The following is a 17185-nucleotide window of genomic DNA, read 5'->3' as shown; positions in this document are numbered from 1 at the left end:
ACCTGCAGACTTACCCAGGAAATATTACCCTGGTTAATACCTGGACTAACTCAGAGATTAGCTAGTGTAACAGAATTGAGCACCAACACTGAGTACCCGCCCCAATCAACACCTTCACCCCCCTCAAGCCAACTACCCTGACAACCTGACTAATTACCTGAACAGACTACCCCCGCCCACTACCAAATACCCAGCTGACCTGACCACTCTTACTGACCCGACCAGATTGCCTGCCCGACCCTGAATGCCCACTCATTAACTCATCCACCTGGTCACCCACCCACACTCATTCATTAAAAGACCTGAGACCTTTAATTATTTACCTGAATATGACAGTTAGTGGCTCAAAAGTCGGGTGGGGGGGGGGTATGTCCTTTCCTTCCTTTGATTCTCCTGCACTCACTGGATTTAACCAGGGGAGATCTGCTCCATTTCAGCTTCAGGAGGAATCAAAAGACCCAGCTGAAAATGAGCGGTTCTGTTGGGGCATGGAAAGTTTTGTTGGGGGGTGGCAGTGTGCCCAGGATTTCCACTGACCGCAAGATCTGGGCCTATATTTGTATCCTACACGTTGTCACATATACATTCAAGGATAATAGAATAGATAAGTGTCCCTCATCAAGTCTTCTCAGCAAAGGGCGGCGCTCACTGTGAGCACTGTTTGGAAAATCAAGGGGTCAGGTTGAAGTCTGAGCAGGTTTCCAGCAGGAATTAATTTCCCGTATGCCTGGGCCTCATTACCATGTTGCAGGTTAACCTGAGGAAAATTAGACAGTCCTCGATTCCCCGCTCTGATAAGTGTGGGGACGGGATTCTAAGGGCATCGATAGAAAGGGAATTTGTGTGGGATGTGCAACAGGTGGCCAAACCACTACTACCATTTTATACCCCACGGAGGTAGAATTTTACTCCTGAAGAAACATTAAAACGTATTGCACAACAAAACAAAACTATCAAAAAAAGAGTGGATCAAAATTAACCGCCTGATTTCAGTTAAGATAATTGTTGGATCCTGTGCTCTTGGTTTGTTGGGGTTAAAGGATCCGGGTTGGACATTTGTTTCAGGGTGAATGAGTTGGTACAAAGATAGAGAACATCAGGAGATCGTTGTTAGAATAAACACATGCTGTTTATTTACAAACTAAATTCTGCAGCAACATTTATGTGCTCACAACATAAAACACTGTCTCCACTCATCAGTGACTAACTCAAGACTCTCCCACATCGAGGTAGCCCGCGCTACTCTGCTATTGGACATTAAGATCATATGATCTTACATTACAATACTTGTCTTAAAGGTATATTACATTTAAGATTACTACAATTACCTTGGAGTTACACCAAGAGAACACATAAGCAGCCAGTATACTAAAATCTTAAAGCACTGACAGAATATGCTATCCAGTGCATTTTCTGGCATAGCAACACTGGATCCAAGAGAAGTGTGTTTGACCTGAGGAAAAGCTTTGTGTGGGGCAGCAGAATGGACCTTTAAAATTCAAATTCAAAAAGCCTATGCCGTCAATCAAAGAGTAACTGACTCCATGGCGGGGGGGGGGGGTGTAGGGGAGTTTTCTGCTCCCACTAGCAGCGGGAATTGTGGCAGCCAGGGACGCTAAATTTGGCGTGATTGAAAAAGTCAGATTCCCACCGGTGGAAAATTAGTTTGGAGTTTTGATCTCCCAACTTTGATGGCGAGTTAAAGGCGGGTCGACTTTCCCACTGACCTATGTTGGGAACCACATTTGCATTCATTTGCATCTCACAAATGCTCATTAAAAGGCTAACTCACCAGAATTACGTCCCCCTCCAAATTAAATGCCCCCCCGCCAGCGGATAATTAGAAAGGTCTGCTTTACAGTTATATATAAATGGCATGCACCCAGCGAGCTTCACTTCATTCACAACTCGGAGGTCAGTCAACAATGATTTTGCATTCCTTTAAGACTGCAGCTGCGAGATATCGGGTGCCTGTAGCACAAGCTGCGCCAAGGCTGGGCACAGGAGGCAAGACCAGTGGAGAGGGTTGAGACAGAGACAGGACTGGGTGTGGTCAAGGAACAAAGTTGAGTACTGACACAGAGAGGCCTTCCCCCTCCTAAGACCAGGACCAAAACATGTGTGCCATACACAGCTATCCTGGAGCAAGAGTTAAAAGACTTTCCAAGGGAGAGTCAGAGACTGTCCTGGAGCTGAGGCCACGCTGTTGGGGGCATATTGAAGAGACCGATCTAGGGCTGAAGCCACAATGCCAGGGTCATACTGAAGAGACTGTCCTGGGGTTGTACAGGCCATGTTAGAGGGCTCTGCATGACATGCATGTCTTAGTGCAGGTCTTGGGTGGGGGAAGGCCTCTCTGGGAAGTGACAGTCATATGCAGTATGGTGTGCAGGGCGTGGTAAGTCACCTAAGGAATTTGGTCCTGGGGTTCAAGTCATGGTATTGTGAAGCAGAGGGCACAGTAATGTTCAGGGGAGGCATCTGGACCCTGTAAGTCAGTAGCTAAAAGTCATGGGGGGGGGCATTGGATGCTCTCATCAAGGTGGGGAGGTGTAGTCCTGAAAAGTAAGGGTGCAGGTGATCCCAAGAAGCGGAGGGGTCAGCCCGACAAACAGCATGGGGACATCAACATTAACGGGTTCGGGGGGTGAACAGGAATATCCACATGAATAATGATGGAGCCAAGAGTAAGAGGGGGAGGCTGGATAGTGACAGGGGGAGGGGAATTAGGAGGTGATGAATTTGGAGACGGTTGGGAGGAACTTGATGGGTGATAGGAGGAGGTTGGAAGTTGGTCTCACTCACAAACGTCAACAGCACTGTTTTCGCATTCACCTAAGAATGATGCAGTTTGAAAAACAAGCTACAAAAAAGTCAATCCTGGAGGGATCTCTGGGCATGTAGGAGGAGTTCAGCCAAACATTTTTTGGCTGATTGAAGGGGCACCCCATAAATTTCCTGCTCAAACCTTGGAGAGTATGGGTCAGTTGATTGCTGGATTCGAGGGTCTAATGCACAATGAACTAGCTTGGCTCCCTTACTAATGTTGCACATTTAGGTGAGAATCCATTAAGTTTAGATGTTGCGGTGCATATAGTCTTAAGTGGCATCTGATCCTTACAGAGATCTGTAGATGTAGGGTCAAACAATCAAGGGCTATGGCTGCTGTGCAGAAGCAGCATGAACGTTACAAACCTCCATGTTCTCAGTGCACTGATCAGGGTGTTCAAAGCATCATGCTTGCAGCCATGACATAAGTGCTAGGATTGGGTATCAATAGTTATTGTCAAGGCCAAAGGAGGGCAAACAAAGAAGCCTGGCTGTGGGTTATAGGACATGAGTCATTGAGACCCTCATTGTACATGCACAATACATCTGAGAGGATGCTCAGCCATGTTGTCCTCCAGGATGATGTCATCCTGCAAGGAGTAGCTTTGGTATGGCTTGTACAGACTGAGTACAAGTCAAGGGCTCAAGGCTGCATTCCTGCCTGGTATATGGAGGAAGACCATTCAAGGGGAACTACCATTGATTGCTCAATTGTATCTGTTCACACATACAAGGAGGAGTGGAAATTGCAGGCTTCAGGCAATGCTTCCTTGTTGATAGCTATGATTAGCACAAGGAGAAGAAGAGCCCGTTGCTGTTTGGCATAGCTCAGGGAAGACCATCGCCCTGAGGATCAAGAGTGAGCAGGGCCCCAGGAATTCCCAGATGCTGCTGAGGCGGGTCCATATCCACAAAGACATTTGGTGTGACCAAGGGTTTATGGAAGACAGAGCCCTCCTACACTGAGATGAGTGAAAGACAGTGCCTTAGATGCCTTCACTTGTCCAGGGATGTGGTAGCTCACATTTGCCACATTCTTCATGAGGAACTCATGCCACACGGTCTTGGAGGGCATCCAATACCGGTTGCTCTGAACATTATGGCTGCACTGAACTTTTTTGCCAGTGCATCCTTCCAGGGCTCCACTGGGGACTTTTGTAGAATCTAACAATCAGCAACACATATGGGAGTTCACAGATGTCCTTTTCAATAAAGTTCACCATTATGTGCAGTTCCGCATGGATGAAGCAAGCCAGGATGGCAGAACTATTGGATTCACTACGATTTCAGGTTTCCCGCAAGTGCAGGGCGCCCTCAACTGCACACGTGGCCTTGAGAGCTCCCTGGCAGCAGCCTGTGAGATTCCTTAGTGGGAAAGGGTTTCTCTCTCTGAACGTCCAGCTCACCTGTGATCACAGAAAGCAGATACAGCATGTCTGTGCTAGGTACCCAGGGAGCTCACACAACACTTACATTTTGAGTCACTCCCAGGTGCCAGACATATTTGAGGGACCTCAGTGCTTAAAGGGTTGGATCCTCAGTGATAAGACATGGCTAATGCTAATGACACCCGTTCGTCGGCCATAAAGTGCACCTGAGGAGACATACTTTCCACCACAAGTCCTTTAATAGAGAAAACTATTGGTCTCTGAAGATGCGTTTCTGATGTTTGGATCGGTCAGGTGGGGCTCTCCAATATTCACCAGAGTGTTATGCGTCATGATTGTTTGCTGCGCCCTGCACAACCTAGTGCTGCAAAGGGGGAATGTGTTACCATAGGGAGACGTTGAGAAGCTAGGCGTCTCCTCGGATGAAGGGACTTGGAAGGGGACGACTCTGAGGAGTGCAAGAATTCAGACGAGCTACAAGAGGATGCCATTGCATGGGCACGACATGGCAGATGTGCCCTTGACAAGCTCATAGCTACAAGATTTCAAGAGGAAAAAGGTGAAGGCAAGTTTTCGCAACTCAAGTTTTTTTCAGGCTTCGATGCAGGGAACACAACAAATCCTTCATTCTCAGCGTGAACATCTGAGAAAAGGTCAGAAATCTCACAATGATCACAGAAGCAGCATAAATCACCTTATGCCCTAACAATGGGCTCATCTTTGGATGGGAGAGTATCTTTGGCAACATGTGGCCAGTATGGAATGTGATTAGCAGGCCACTAGTGCGCCTCCTTAAGCAACTACACATAGTGCAGTCCCTTCAATCATGGCATCAATAAGGCAGTGGTCATGGCAGCCTTCAAGTGGCTGAGATGCCATTGCAGACACGGATACATCATGCCAATGTGACAACAGCTTAGCAAGGCGAAGCTAACAGGGAAAATGTTCAACAATGGTTAGCGCTTGACTGTCTCAAGAAAGCAATATCCAGACAGCGACATCTCTGAAAATGTCAGTTCTGATGAATGAATAATGCACAGGCCGCATCTTGAAACCAAGCCCCAATATGCCTTCTGACATCAGGACGCAATGACCTGTTACTCGACAGCAAACATCCAAAGTTTTGAATTAGGTTCACATTTTCTTCACAACGAGTGGCTCAGCAGGACCATTGTTTGGTTATTTACAAAAACTCATGGCCCTGCATTTTTCAGAAACCTGCAATGTCCACATCTTGCATTTCCTTGGCATTTGGGAAAAACATGGCCCAGTCAGGTTTGACATAGCAGTCAATGACAACCTCTTCCCTTCATAGATCCCGCTGAGCACTCAGGAGATGTGCTGAAGCATCACTTTCATAGCTTTACAGTCCTTGACATTGTCCATCTCATGAAGGCCAATCCTTTCTATGAATCCTAAGTCAATGAGTGCACAGTCATGCAATGAATTCCATATCAAGTTACATACTGTGCCTTTACAGAAGGATTCTGTAAAGCACCACTAGGCAGCCATTCAGGAGCGAAGTAAAATCCTCACAGGTAAGTAGACGGCTTCATCAGGATGAGCACACACCTCTGACATCACACATCCATTCTCCTCTAGTAAACATATCTAATGTCACCGAGTGGAACTAACTTCCAGTGTTCAGTGTCATGCATGGGGAGAGTTGGGAATAAGAAATGAATAATGTTCAGCCTTAAACGCTGAGTTGAAAACTGATTGCAGGGAGGCATAAAAACCTACAGTGCTCGATGATGAATTCTACTCTTCGCAAAAATTCACTGTCATAAAATAAATGCCTTTGCAAAGTACACTTGGGAGAAAAGATTCTGAAGTTCATTGTTCCAGTCAGGTGACAGCCTCTGACAACTCTGTCTGATGTTCCTCTGCCTGTATCTGTATTTGTATCTCCCAACATTTCTCTCAGGACTGATTCCAGAGGTTCGCCATCAGACTTGGACTCAGCAGGGCCTGATCTCCAGCAGTCCTCCGAGTGCTAGGGACCTTGGCTGTCACTGCCGCCACCTGCTATGGACATGTGTCTGTGAGGAGATTACCAGGTTGTGAATGTGGACCGACTCCAGAGGTGTATGTTTCTGTGCTGGTGGAGGGTGAAGGCAAACACAGTGATGATCTTCATCAGATGGGTGTTCTGCATCCTCATCTGAGGTGGTCTGGGGGCTGGGACTGAGGCGCTTGCTAGAAGTCTTCTTTTGCCTTTTCTTGCTGGTAGTTCGAATAGAGAGAAGATAATTAGTGATTGACTAGGCAGGCTCCAACATTATAGGTCACTCACAGTCATTGTCCACATGTGGCTGATGTATACTGGATGGACCCTCACTGACTTGTTTTTTAAAATATATTTGTTCATGAGATATGGGCATCACTGGCTAGGCCAGAATTTATTGCCAATTTCTAATTGCCCTTCTTTAGAGAGCAGTTAAGAGTCAACCACAATGCTGTGGGTCTGGAGTCACATGTAGGCCAGACCAGGTGAGGACAACATATTTCCTTCCTTAAAGGACATTAGTGAACCAGATGGGTTTTTACAACAGTTGGCAATGGTTTCATGGTCATCATTAGACTTTTAATTCCAGATTTTTATTGAATTCAAATTCCACCATTTGCTGTAGTGGGATTTGAACCCAGGTCCCCAGACCATTATCCTGGGTCCCTGGATTACCAGTCCAGAGACAATACCACTATGCCACTACCTCCCTTGGGGGAGGCCAATCTCACCTTCTGCACAGGAATGATCCCTATCCAATCCAGCAAGCTCTGCGGTCTGCTCCTCATGGGTGGCACATGCCCTCAACTCTGGGTCCCCCCTCCAGTCTTGTTCCTGCATAAAGATAGGTGGATGAGCACTACAGATGAAAGAGCAGTTCAGAAGCATGTATGCCTGTTGTGTGTGCTGAGCCCTCCATTGTAAGGGATTAAAATGCTCTTTGTGCCAGAACTTACATGACACGGTGAGCCTAAAGTGGCTGGCAGACACATAGTGCTGATGTCCCACCTGCTGATAGTGTTTGACATCCCTGTGGTCACTAACTCTTAGATTGCCTGATGCTCTTATGAGAGTGTGAGTTTGGAGTGGGTAGAAGTTTCACTTATGCTGGCAGAGCACATCAGATCATTCATCCTTTTCCTGAACTGCAGAGCGGTCCTTCTTTGTTTCCCATGGGCGCTGACCTCCCCGGCGACCTTCTCCCAGGCTGGCATGGTCAGGTGAGAGGACCTCCTGCTGCCATTCTGAGGAAAGAGGACTTCCCGCCTTTCCTGGATGGCCTGGAGGAGAATCCCCAGGGAGGCTTCGCTGAATCGTGAAGCAGAAAGTTTGGTTCTTTTAGATGCCATTGACGACTTGAACGACACAATACACCTGGCCTGCACTGATTATCTGTCCAGGTACCATTTAAGTATGGTGCCAGGACCTTCGAGCCCATGAGGTAATGCGGGACAGAAGAATTCCTGACTGCTCCACCACAAGATGCGATGAACCCCTTGCTGATGCATAATTAACGAGCTGAAAATCTGAAGATCGCACAAGTTCATCCGACCTGCCGTTCAGCGGGAATCGTGCTGATTTTCCCGCCCACCACCGTGCTTAGTCTCCAGAATGGAAAATTTTGCCCCATTATTCTTTTTTTTTACATTTAATTTCTGCTCTCCTGTTTCAACGGGATTCACTGAAGTTGCCGCCCAGTTTCAAGCAGCAGGCCTTTGAGTTCTGGTGCAGCCAATCTCCAAATCCTTTCCACATGGATTCCCTGACAACGGCAGGTGGCCTGCCAAAATTATACGAATGGCTGAGGTTAGGAGCACATCCCTGAGGGAGGCACATGACTTTGCCTACACTTCTGTAGCCTTAACAGCCGATCATGATATCCATGATATGTTTACAAATGTGAAACAACCCTTGATACAGTGAGCTACTAGCCCAGATGGGCTGACCACCTTAATGACAGTCTTCTGTAATATACAATATACAAATTATAATAGAATATACAAATATTCTGTAATATTTGTTAAAAATCCACCTCTTTAGAGGTGACTCATCTCTTTATACACACGTGCCAACAAATGCATATTTCACCCATTAGAAAGGCACAGGCACAGAACGTGGGGCATTTATTTTAAAACTAGCACAAATCTGTCAAAGTATGAATTATAGATTAGTATTATAGAAGCATGCAGCATCGATGGAGGTCATAGTGTCTGTGCTGACTCATTGAAAGGGCCATCCAAATTAGTTCCATTCCCTGCTCTTTTCCCATCGCATTACAAATTTTTTCTTTTCTATATGGAATTTGCTTTTTTGGAGTTACAATTGAACCTGATTCCACCACTTTTTCCATTGTGAGGTGCATGATGGGTAGCCATCTACTACCTCGCTCCTCTTGCTTCGTTTCCCAACCTACTGAAGTTGAATTTTGCCACCACTGAGTGCATCTCATGGCAAGATATTTGAAAATAATGTCCTGGATCTGGACAACTGCACAGATAAAAGATCCATCTGAACTATGTGCTCTGTGTGTTTTCACTATTGTTCATAAACTTTCAAAATAGTTAAGCTGGAATAACCTGTGTCTGGGGATGCTTAGCTCAGTTGGCTAGTGTATGGTTCAGAATAACAGCAACAGTGCAGGTTCAATTCCTGTTCTGGCTGAGGTACACCAGAGACCTGCCTCCTCACCCTACCCGAGAGTGGAAGGAAATGGCAAACTACCACTGACAAAATACGTATGGAGCAGAATATTACGCTCGGCATGCCCGACACACCCAAGTGTAAAATGACATGCGATGACGTTGGGCGAGCATTGCGCATTCTCGTGATATTTTGTTTGGTGGGCATGCGCCAGAGTTGGCTGCATGCCTGCTGACAATTAAAAGGCCTATTAAAGCCATTCAGAAGCTAATTAAATTCAAATTTATGCTGCCCATCCAACTTGCCAGTCGGCGGGCAGGCAAAAAGGCCAAGCAGCCACGGGCAGGATGAGGTTTCCTAAAGAAAATAAACATCAAATAAAATTTATATTTTTCAATTAAAAACACCTCCTGACTCATGTGACAGAGTCACATGAGGGGACATGATTTATGACAAATTTATTTCCTTTATTTATTTTTTAAACCGCGCTTCATCTCCTGGAGGCAGCTCTGTGCCTCAGGGTGATTGAGGCGCTCCTTCATGCACATGCGTGAAGATCAAGCTAGGCTGCTTGCCCTCCTTCCCCCCCCACCCGCACAGGCAGCGCTACCGCTTGTGTTCCACGCTGAGTGTGTCTTAATTAGCCCACCAGTGTGAAATCGCAGTGCGAAGCCAATCAAGGGTGGCAGTCAGCTTCCTGACCATCCCCGCCGAGCACCCCTGCCAAGGGCAAAGTCCTGCCCATGAATCAGGAGCAGTAGGCCGTTTGGTCCCTTCAGCCTACTCCGCCATCCAATTAGATCATGGCTGATCTGAGTGTGGCCTCAACTCCATATTCCGCCTACCCCCGATAACCTTTGACTCTATCTACCTCTGCTTCCACCACTCTCTGGGAAAGAGAATTCCAAAGATTCACGACCCTCTGAAAGAAAAAAAAATTCTTCTCATCGCCATCTTAAATGGGAGACTCCTTATTTTTAAACTCTATCCCCTAGTTCTAGGTGAAGCTCAGGATGAAGCATCAGCAGACAATAAGCCAAAGACCTGTCTTTGGAAAGAGCACACATGAATGAATGAACGAATGAATGAACCTGTGTCTACAGGGAAAGAGGCATCTTGATTTAAATATTATTTAAGTAATTAATTATTTCTCAGTAACTAGAGGTTAAGTGAACATGCTTTGCAGGTACACACAGTGCAGCTGTTTTTACTTGACATTGCATAAACTATGTGCATATGAGCGGGGAAACAGGTGTTACTGATCATTTTTCTGAAACATCTATTATTTCAAATTACTTTTACAAAAGGCAGAGACATCGATCCATGCCAATTTTAAATCAATTAATTAGTTCATTTGGATGTTGCATAATACCTGAATACAGATTGTCAGAAAGATAGTTCGCTTTAAAAACAATGCATTCTGGTGATGCTGTTGATGATAACTGAGCTTTTCTGCACATCTCTCTGGTTTCTAGATTAACTGCTTTCTCCCAATTATCTTCACTACTTCTTTGCTTCCCATGCACAGGAAGTGTTTTCTTTATCTTCACGGTGTTTTGTAGTGTGGTGTTGAAATACTCTGGGTTTGGCCTTGAAGCGGCCTTTGATCTGAAACATAAATAATAGATAGTTTGATAGCAGTCCAAACTTGCATATTAAAACTTGACTGGAAATAGTAAAGATGCCAACTCTGTTTATACCCCAGCATTTCAGTTTCACAACTCTTGCAACCTTTAGGTGTAAATGCCAAAGTAAAAAAAATATATAATATACACATGGATATATATTTAAATAAACAATAACTTTCATTTACATAGTGCATAACATAGTAAACTGTCTCAAAGGAGCTTTGCAGGAAAGATTTTCAATTTGACATTGAGCCACTAAAGGAGGCATTTGGAAAGCTGAGGTAGCTTTTAGTGAGCACCTTAGAAGAGGAGAGACAGGAAGAGTAGCAGAGAGATTTAGGGAGAGAATTCCAGACTTTATGGCATAGGCAGCTGAAGGCATGGCTACCAATGGTGGAGTGAAGAAAATCGTGTACATGCAAGAGGCCAGAATTGAAGGAATACAGAAATTTCGAAGTGTTGTTCAAATAGAGGAGGTTAAAGGGGCAGGGAGGGGTGATGCCAGGCATATGGATATGTGTTCATATAGCACTTTTCACTAGAATGTTCCAAAGAGCTTTATAACAAAATAAGTACTTAATGAAATGCATTCACTACTGTAAACTATCCCTCCTTATCCTTGTTGACCTGTCTATTGGCTTTGACACAATTCAGTATACCATCCTCCTCCAACACCTCTCCATCGTTTACCAGGCTGATTCCATTCTTGACTGTCCAGTCGCAGCCAGAGAATCACTTCCAAAGGCTTCTTTTCCTGCTCCTGTGCAGTTACCTCTGGTGTCTGCCAAGAATCTGTCCTGTTTCTCATTTACATGCTGTCCCTCAGCAAGAGCACCAGAAGACACAGCATCAGCTTCCACACATATGCTGATGACACCCAGCTCTACCCCCATCCCCACCTCTTTCGACCCTTCATGGTTTCTAAATTGCTTGGCTGCTTGTCCCACTTCCACTACAGGATGAACAGAAATTTCCTCCAACTAAATATTGGGAAAACTGAAGTCATTGTCTTTGGTCCTCGCCACAAAATTTGTTTCCTAGTCACCAACTCCAACCATCTCCTGTCACTTGTCTGGGGCTGAACTAGACTATGGGCAACCTTGGTGTCATATATGAACCCAAGATGAGCTTCCAATTGTACATCTGCACTGTCATTAGGATGGACTATTCTCCATCAGCAGAAAAGATCGCAAAATTTTGAGCTCACTTAGCTTCAATGCAAACTGATCTTCCCCTATCTTTTGCGCTAGCTAAAACCATTGCAGCAGAAGCTGGCCCCACCCCCAAAATTGATCAAGCTACCCCTAGATTGAATTAACCACCGCGGCAAGTTTTTGCTATCTGTGCTAGTTGGCAGGCCTTCCAGGAAGCTGATAAAATGAATTTGCTATTTTATTTGACACAAGGATGCTAATAGGCACATTTTAAAAGCTGAATATAATGTTATTTTAATTTTCTTAGAAGCTGACCAATGCAGGCCAATGTAATTAGCAAACGGTCATGTATAGTTTTTTGAAAATCATTTTCAGTAATATATGTAGGGGAGTAGATATTCTGATTAAAAATGCTTATTTTTTGAGATAAACCCATCTTCAGCTGTATTAATTAAATTGCACCAAGTTATTATTCTTAAATATATCAAGGAATACTTTTTAAAGCCCTATTTCTGAAGAAGTAGATTTGAAGGAGTACCTTAAAGGAGGAAAGGTTTAAACAATTTCAATGTTATTCCTAAGCTTATCTGTAACTTTTTTCAGTTTACTTTTCCTAGCTGTGTTCACATCCCCTTAAAATCAGTTCCTAAAATGTTTACTTTGGGAATTGTTTTACATATGTCCTTCTCAATCTTTATCTTAAACCTGAACTCAGCTGCACTGAGGTAATATTTTCTTCACCTCCTTTAATTTCCTGCACAACACCTTTTCTGAATAAGACTAAAATGTCAAAAGCTTACAGTGACAATAAGTGTCTATGTAAGAGGGTGACAAAAAAAAAAGACTTGGGGTTAAATTTGTCTTTGGCAAGTGTAAAATACGTGCTAGTGAATCAGCACCCAGTTTTAGATAGCATCTGATTTTCTGGCACAGTGCAAAAGAGACTGCTGATTCATTATCATCTGTTTGCGCTAATGTTGACACAATGTCTTTTCTTTTGTCACCCTTTCACATGCAACATATTTTCCCAAGGACAGATGCAGTGGAAGTTAGGTGGAAAGGAATAGGGTGATATAGGTGGTGAAGGATAAATGGCCTTGGTTAGAAATGGCCTTGTCAATGACCAAGGCTATAGGAGTAAAGAGACCGCTGATAATAGCATGTTCAATTGGGTGACCATGAATATTGGTAGGACAGTTTATATGGAGGGAAAGAGTTAAGGAGGACAGGAGCCCAGTGAATTGGGAGGAGTGGAAAAGGGCAGCTGAGATGAAGACTGAATTCATTAAAGATGAGAAGTCCTTTCTAGAGAGCCTCAGGTTGGAATGGAGCTGGGTTATCTCGTGTTGGGGCTGCAGCAATTATAAGGAGTTAAGAAGGATGGAACTAAGTGAAATACTCAAAGGAGAAGCTGTCACAAGAGTAGGAGGAAAGATCAAGGTATGACCTGGTGTTAAGATGCACCCCACCATTGTAGCGGTTTGGAGGGGGCAAGTGGTGAAAAGTATACTAGGTGAGAAGGCTTTGGTAAGGAGTAAGATGTTGGCACAGATTGGGTAAGTTTCAGTCAAAGCCAGGATTTCAATACAATTATCGACAAGAAGGCTGTGGATGGCAATAGCCTTGTTCATGAGTGAACAGACCATCTGAAGGAAATGTGCAGGAGATGGCGAGTGATTCACTCAGAATCTAAGGGAGTAGTGGCGGGTGGATAACTGCGATGGAACGCAGGTTGGTGGGGTGGGCATGATGGATAGGGAGGTTTTTGAGAGAAGAGGATGGGCAGATGGGGTTGCTGCTTATGAAGAGGCAGTGATGTTGCTTTCAGAAAATGCCAAGAAAGGCACAGAGTGAAGTCCCAAGCGGATTTAATCCTGAAATGGAGAGTGGAAATAAAAATGAGGAAAGAAATGAAAGTTTTCATGACAAGAGGAGGCGGAGACAGGACAGAATGTTCTGAGATGGACCAAGAGAAATAGAAAAGGGAGATAGAAGTAAATAGTTCAAATTGAGATGGGCAGCCAAAATTTGCACTTAATAGGCGTAGTTTGATCAAACCATCTTATAATTTCTACTTTATTGCTTTGACTGTGCAGTTCAACATTGATGTTCTGTTGATAACTGCTTGGCATTGGTTGGACAGGTACCTCATCAACCTAATAACACTCCTGGATCTTTTCAAACTTCATCCTCAGCTATTTCAACTTCATTAGCAGAATAGTAGGAATAGGCCATTCAGCCCCTTAAGCCTATTCCACTGTGCAATAAGATCACGGTTGATCCGTAGCCTGTGCCACCAACTTTTGCTTCATTTATGCAGTACTTACACTCAACTCCTTAAGTTGAATCCATCATTATTCTGGCTAATATTTGTGTTCATCAAAAGTATTTTCCTAAACAAATTTCACCCTCATCACATTAAACCTATGCTCAAGTCACAGCTTTGCAGTCACCTATGCCGGTGTACCTATTTCAATTGATGGCTAAGGACAGAGATTTGTTATGAGTTTAAATATATAGTCTGATTAGGACCACTGCTTTACAATAGTTTATGTTTTTATACGATGTAACATAGAAACTCAAAATGTTCAATAATTGTCCTGCTGCTGAAATTACTTTTGAAATTATAGGGAAAAGCTTTTTGATGTATTTCCAGCAAATAAGTATAGTTTTCATAAAGTAGAGACCATATAATTTTATGATGAAATACATCTATTTGACTTGCAACAGCTCAGGGAAATCTTTGCAACAACTTACAATAAAAATCTATCAAACTATGTAATTGACTGCATGCAAATCTGGGGTTATAAATTATGTGGTCCATAATGTTAATATATTGCTAATGCTTTAAAAAATGTGTATCAAATAATCTTGTTAAATTAAATGGAGAATTAGTTCCTAATTACTATAAAATGCAAGACTGATCAGAAACATTAATATTGTATTAATCCGAATAAATGCTTTCTTTAGAAAGCTACACAAATTGGTGTACTTGTACTCTGTTTCTCATTTACAATTTATCTAACCCTGGTTGTCTAGGATACCCTTGTGTTTTCATGGCAACTAAACTGGATGCTGCTGCATTCTTGAATACATAACTGCATGATGACTAAATTAATGCTCCTTAAATATCCTGTAGAAAACTATCTGTTTTGCCCATGGACTATGATGTTTAGGTTCACCAAATTTATCCTCAAAATAAAGTTTCAGATGCTTTTATCAAATTACTTGTCTGTCTGTCACCACAATGTACACACATAGAGCACCAGCAATGTAATCCTTTCTCTTGTATGGCTTTAGCAGCAGAAGCTGCCGTCACAGTTTTAATGTCAAGTTCCCTAACCAGTCCAATGCCCTGCTGGAGAGCTAGTGTATCTCCAGCTTGCTGCTCCCACCCAAGTTTGAGGACACGATGTGATTATGGACTCCATGGTTTGGTCAGGATTTCTGCAGTTGCAACCAGGCAAAGCTTTGAGGTGCCACTTGTACATCAGATGGCCACGTCAGCCATGTCCAGTCCATATTCTATTGGGGATTGTCCACATGCTTTGGGGAGATGGAAGCCTAGTTGCTGAGGCATTGGGTCGGAGACATTGGCCCAGATTTTCTGACAGAGTGCTTCTCCACTGAGGCAAAAATAGCGGAACTGCCCAAAAAATTGTAAGTCCCACCCCCCGAACATGGCACCTCCCATTTTCTCAGGGATAGGAATGGGGTGATGGGGCCCGCCCCCTCCCAGCTTGTTTCACGCATGCACATTTTACAGAGACAGACATGTGTCGCATGGTGCAGAGGCACCTCAAGCCACAATCCATCAACCCCCATGCCGTGCCAGCGGCTGTGAAGGTAACTCACACTCTCAAATCTTATGCCTCAGGATCCTTTCCCGGGATCATCAGGAGACCTGTCTGGTATATCCCAGTCAGTAACACACAGCTGCTTTAAGGCTGTAACTAGTGCCCCGTTTTCTCATGCGGGGATCAAAAGAATTTCCATTTAGATTTGGCACCTGAGATGCAGAGACCCACAGTTTTTGCCCAATGAGCAGGTTTCCCTCAGGTGTAGGGTGTTATTGATCACCCATGTTGCCATAAACGCTGCAGCTCAAAATGCGGACTTCTTGGTCAACCAGAAGTCCTTCCACTCAACCAATATACAGGTGGTTTCTGGCAAGGTTCCCTGATAGCTATCATGACACCTCCATACTAAGGAGTTCCCATCTCCTTCAGCTATTTCCGCCCTCAGTGCAAATCTGTGGTTGGCTTTTAGGGGACAACAGCTGCCCCTTAAGAACTTAGCCGATTACCCCCTTTGGGAGTCCACAAACGGCTGCAGAGCACAAGAACAACAGCAGCCATGTTGCCACCAGCGGCATCAGCAAGAGGCAATTGGCATTTAAAGGTGCGCTTCAGGTGTTTCGATCACTCAGATGGAGCTCTGCAATATGCCCTAGCAAGGGTATCAAGAACAGTAGTGATGTGCTGCCTGCTGCATAACATTGTCATCGATTTATACGCCCCTTTGCTGCGCAATGACTCCATGGGCAGAGCTCCAATCTCTGAGGAGGAGGAAGATGAGGAGGAAGAGGGAGCCCCTATCCATTTGGAAGATTCCGAAAAGGATGAGGAGGCCACCAATGACAGTGGAGCTGGAAGGCATGGTTATATAACCAGGGCTGACTCTGTGCAGGAGGGGATAATTGCCAGGGGAGTCCTTGTGCAAAATAAATTCTCAAAAGGTCCTTCCATATCACAATTGCCATCAGCCAGACCCTAGTGACATACTTCCACCTAAAGTAGCTTGTACATTGACTCCAAATTTACTCAAAGGAAGCAATAAACATTAAGTTGGACTCAGTCACATTAATATTGCTGAAACTCTCCCCATCCTAACCATGGGCCTCATCATATTGCAAACAAACATGGTCAAAAGTCATTCACAACCTGGCCTCCTCACATGAACACCAATGGCTGTAAATGAGAGGCCCATGATGCCAAATTGTTAATAATTAAACCATGCCCACAACGCTGAGATAACTATGATGACCCAACATCATAATCCAAACCCCATACTTGCTGATAGGGTTGTATATTGTAGCATACATGCAAAAAAAGCAACTCATGCATGAGGAGCCCATAACTGTGCAATAAAAGCTCTTTGAAAGAACTTGTGCACCATCCATTCTGGCCAATGGTCCAATTTCTGACGTGGGTGCCACATGCAACAGTCTTGGCTTCCATGGACCTCTGTTCACCACACATAGCACATCCTGTGACACCTGGAATGCAAATGCAGCCAAAGGAGTGGGCACAGCAGATGACAATATTACCTGGACAATAAATGGCCTCTCGAGCTGTGATACCTATACCTGGGCCAATGTATAACACTGCAGTGCAGATGAATGCCTTTCCTTCAGCTGCCCTGCATCTGTTTGTGAAGTCTGATCATTGAGTCTCCCTTAAAATCAAGTTTGGATGGACAAACAAAGATACAAGGAGCATTTCAGTGCTTGAGCCCTTTAACAGTGAATCTATGTCA

General features: G+C 44.3%; 1 protein-coding gene across 1 annotated transcript in view; it reads right to left on the bottom strand.

Moving 5' to 3' along the window:
• The window catches only part of LOC121289678 (kinase non-catalytic C-lobe domain-containing protein 1), a 278354-nt gene that overhangs the window by 79660 nt on the left and 181509 nt on the right, over positions 1 to 17185 (bottom strand). The window contains exon 20 of the mRNA XM_041209301.1: positions 10238 to 10473. Within this exon, the coding sequence (XP_041065235.1) occupies positions 10238 to 10473 (236 nt within the window). The remainder of the gene's footprint in view (positions 1 to 10237; positions 10474 to 17185) is intronic.

The sequence above is a fragment of the Carcharodon carcharias genome, chromosome 17, assembly GCF_017639515.1.
Source record: "Carcharodon carcharias isolate sCarCar2 chromosome 17, sCarCar2.pri, whole genome shotgun sequence".
Taxonomy (NCBI): Eukaryota; Metazoa; Chordata; class Chondrichthyes; order Lamniformes; family Lamnidae; genus Carcharodon; species Carcharodon carcharias.
The sequence above is the reverse complement of the archived record's forward strand: the minus strand, read 5'-3'. Positions and strand labels throughout refer to the sequence as shown.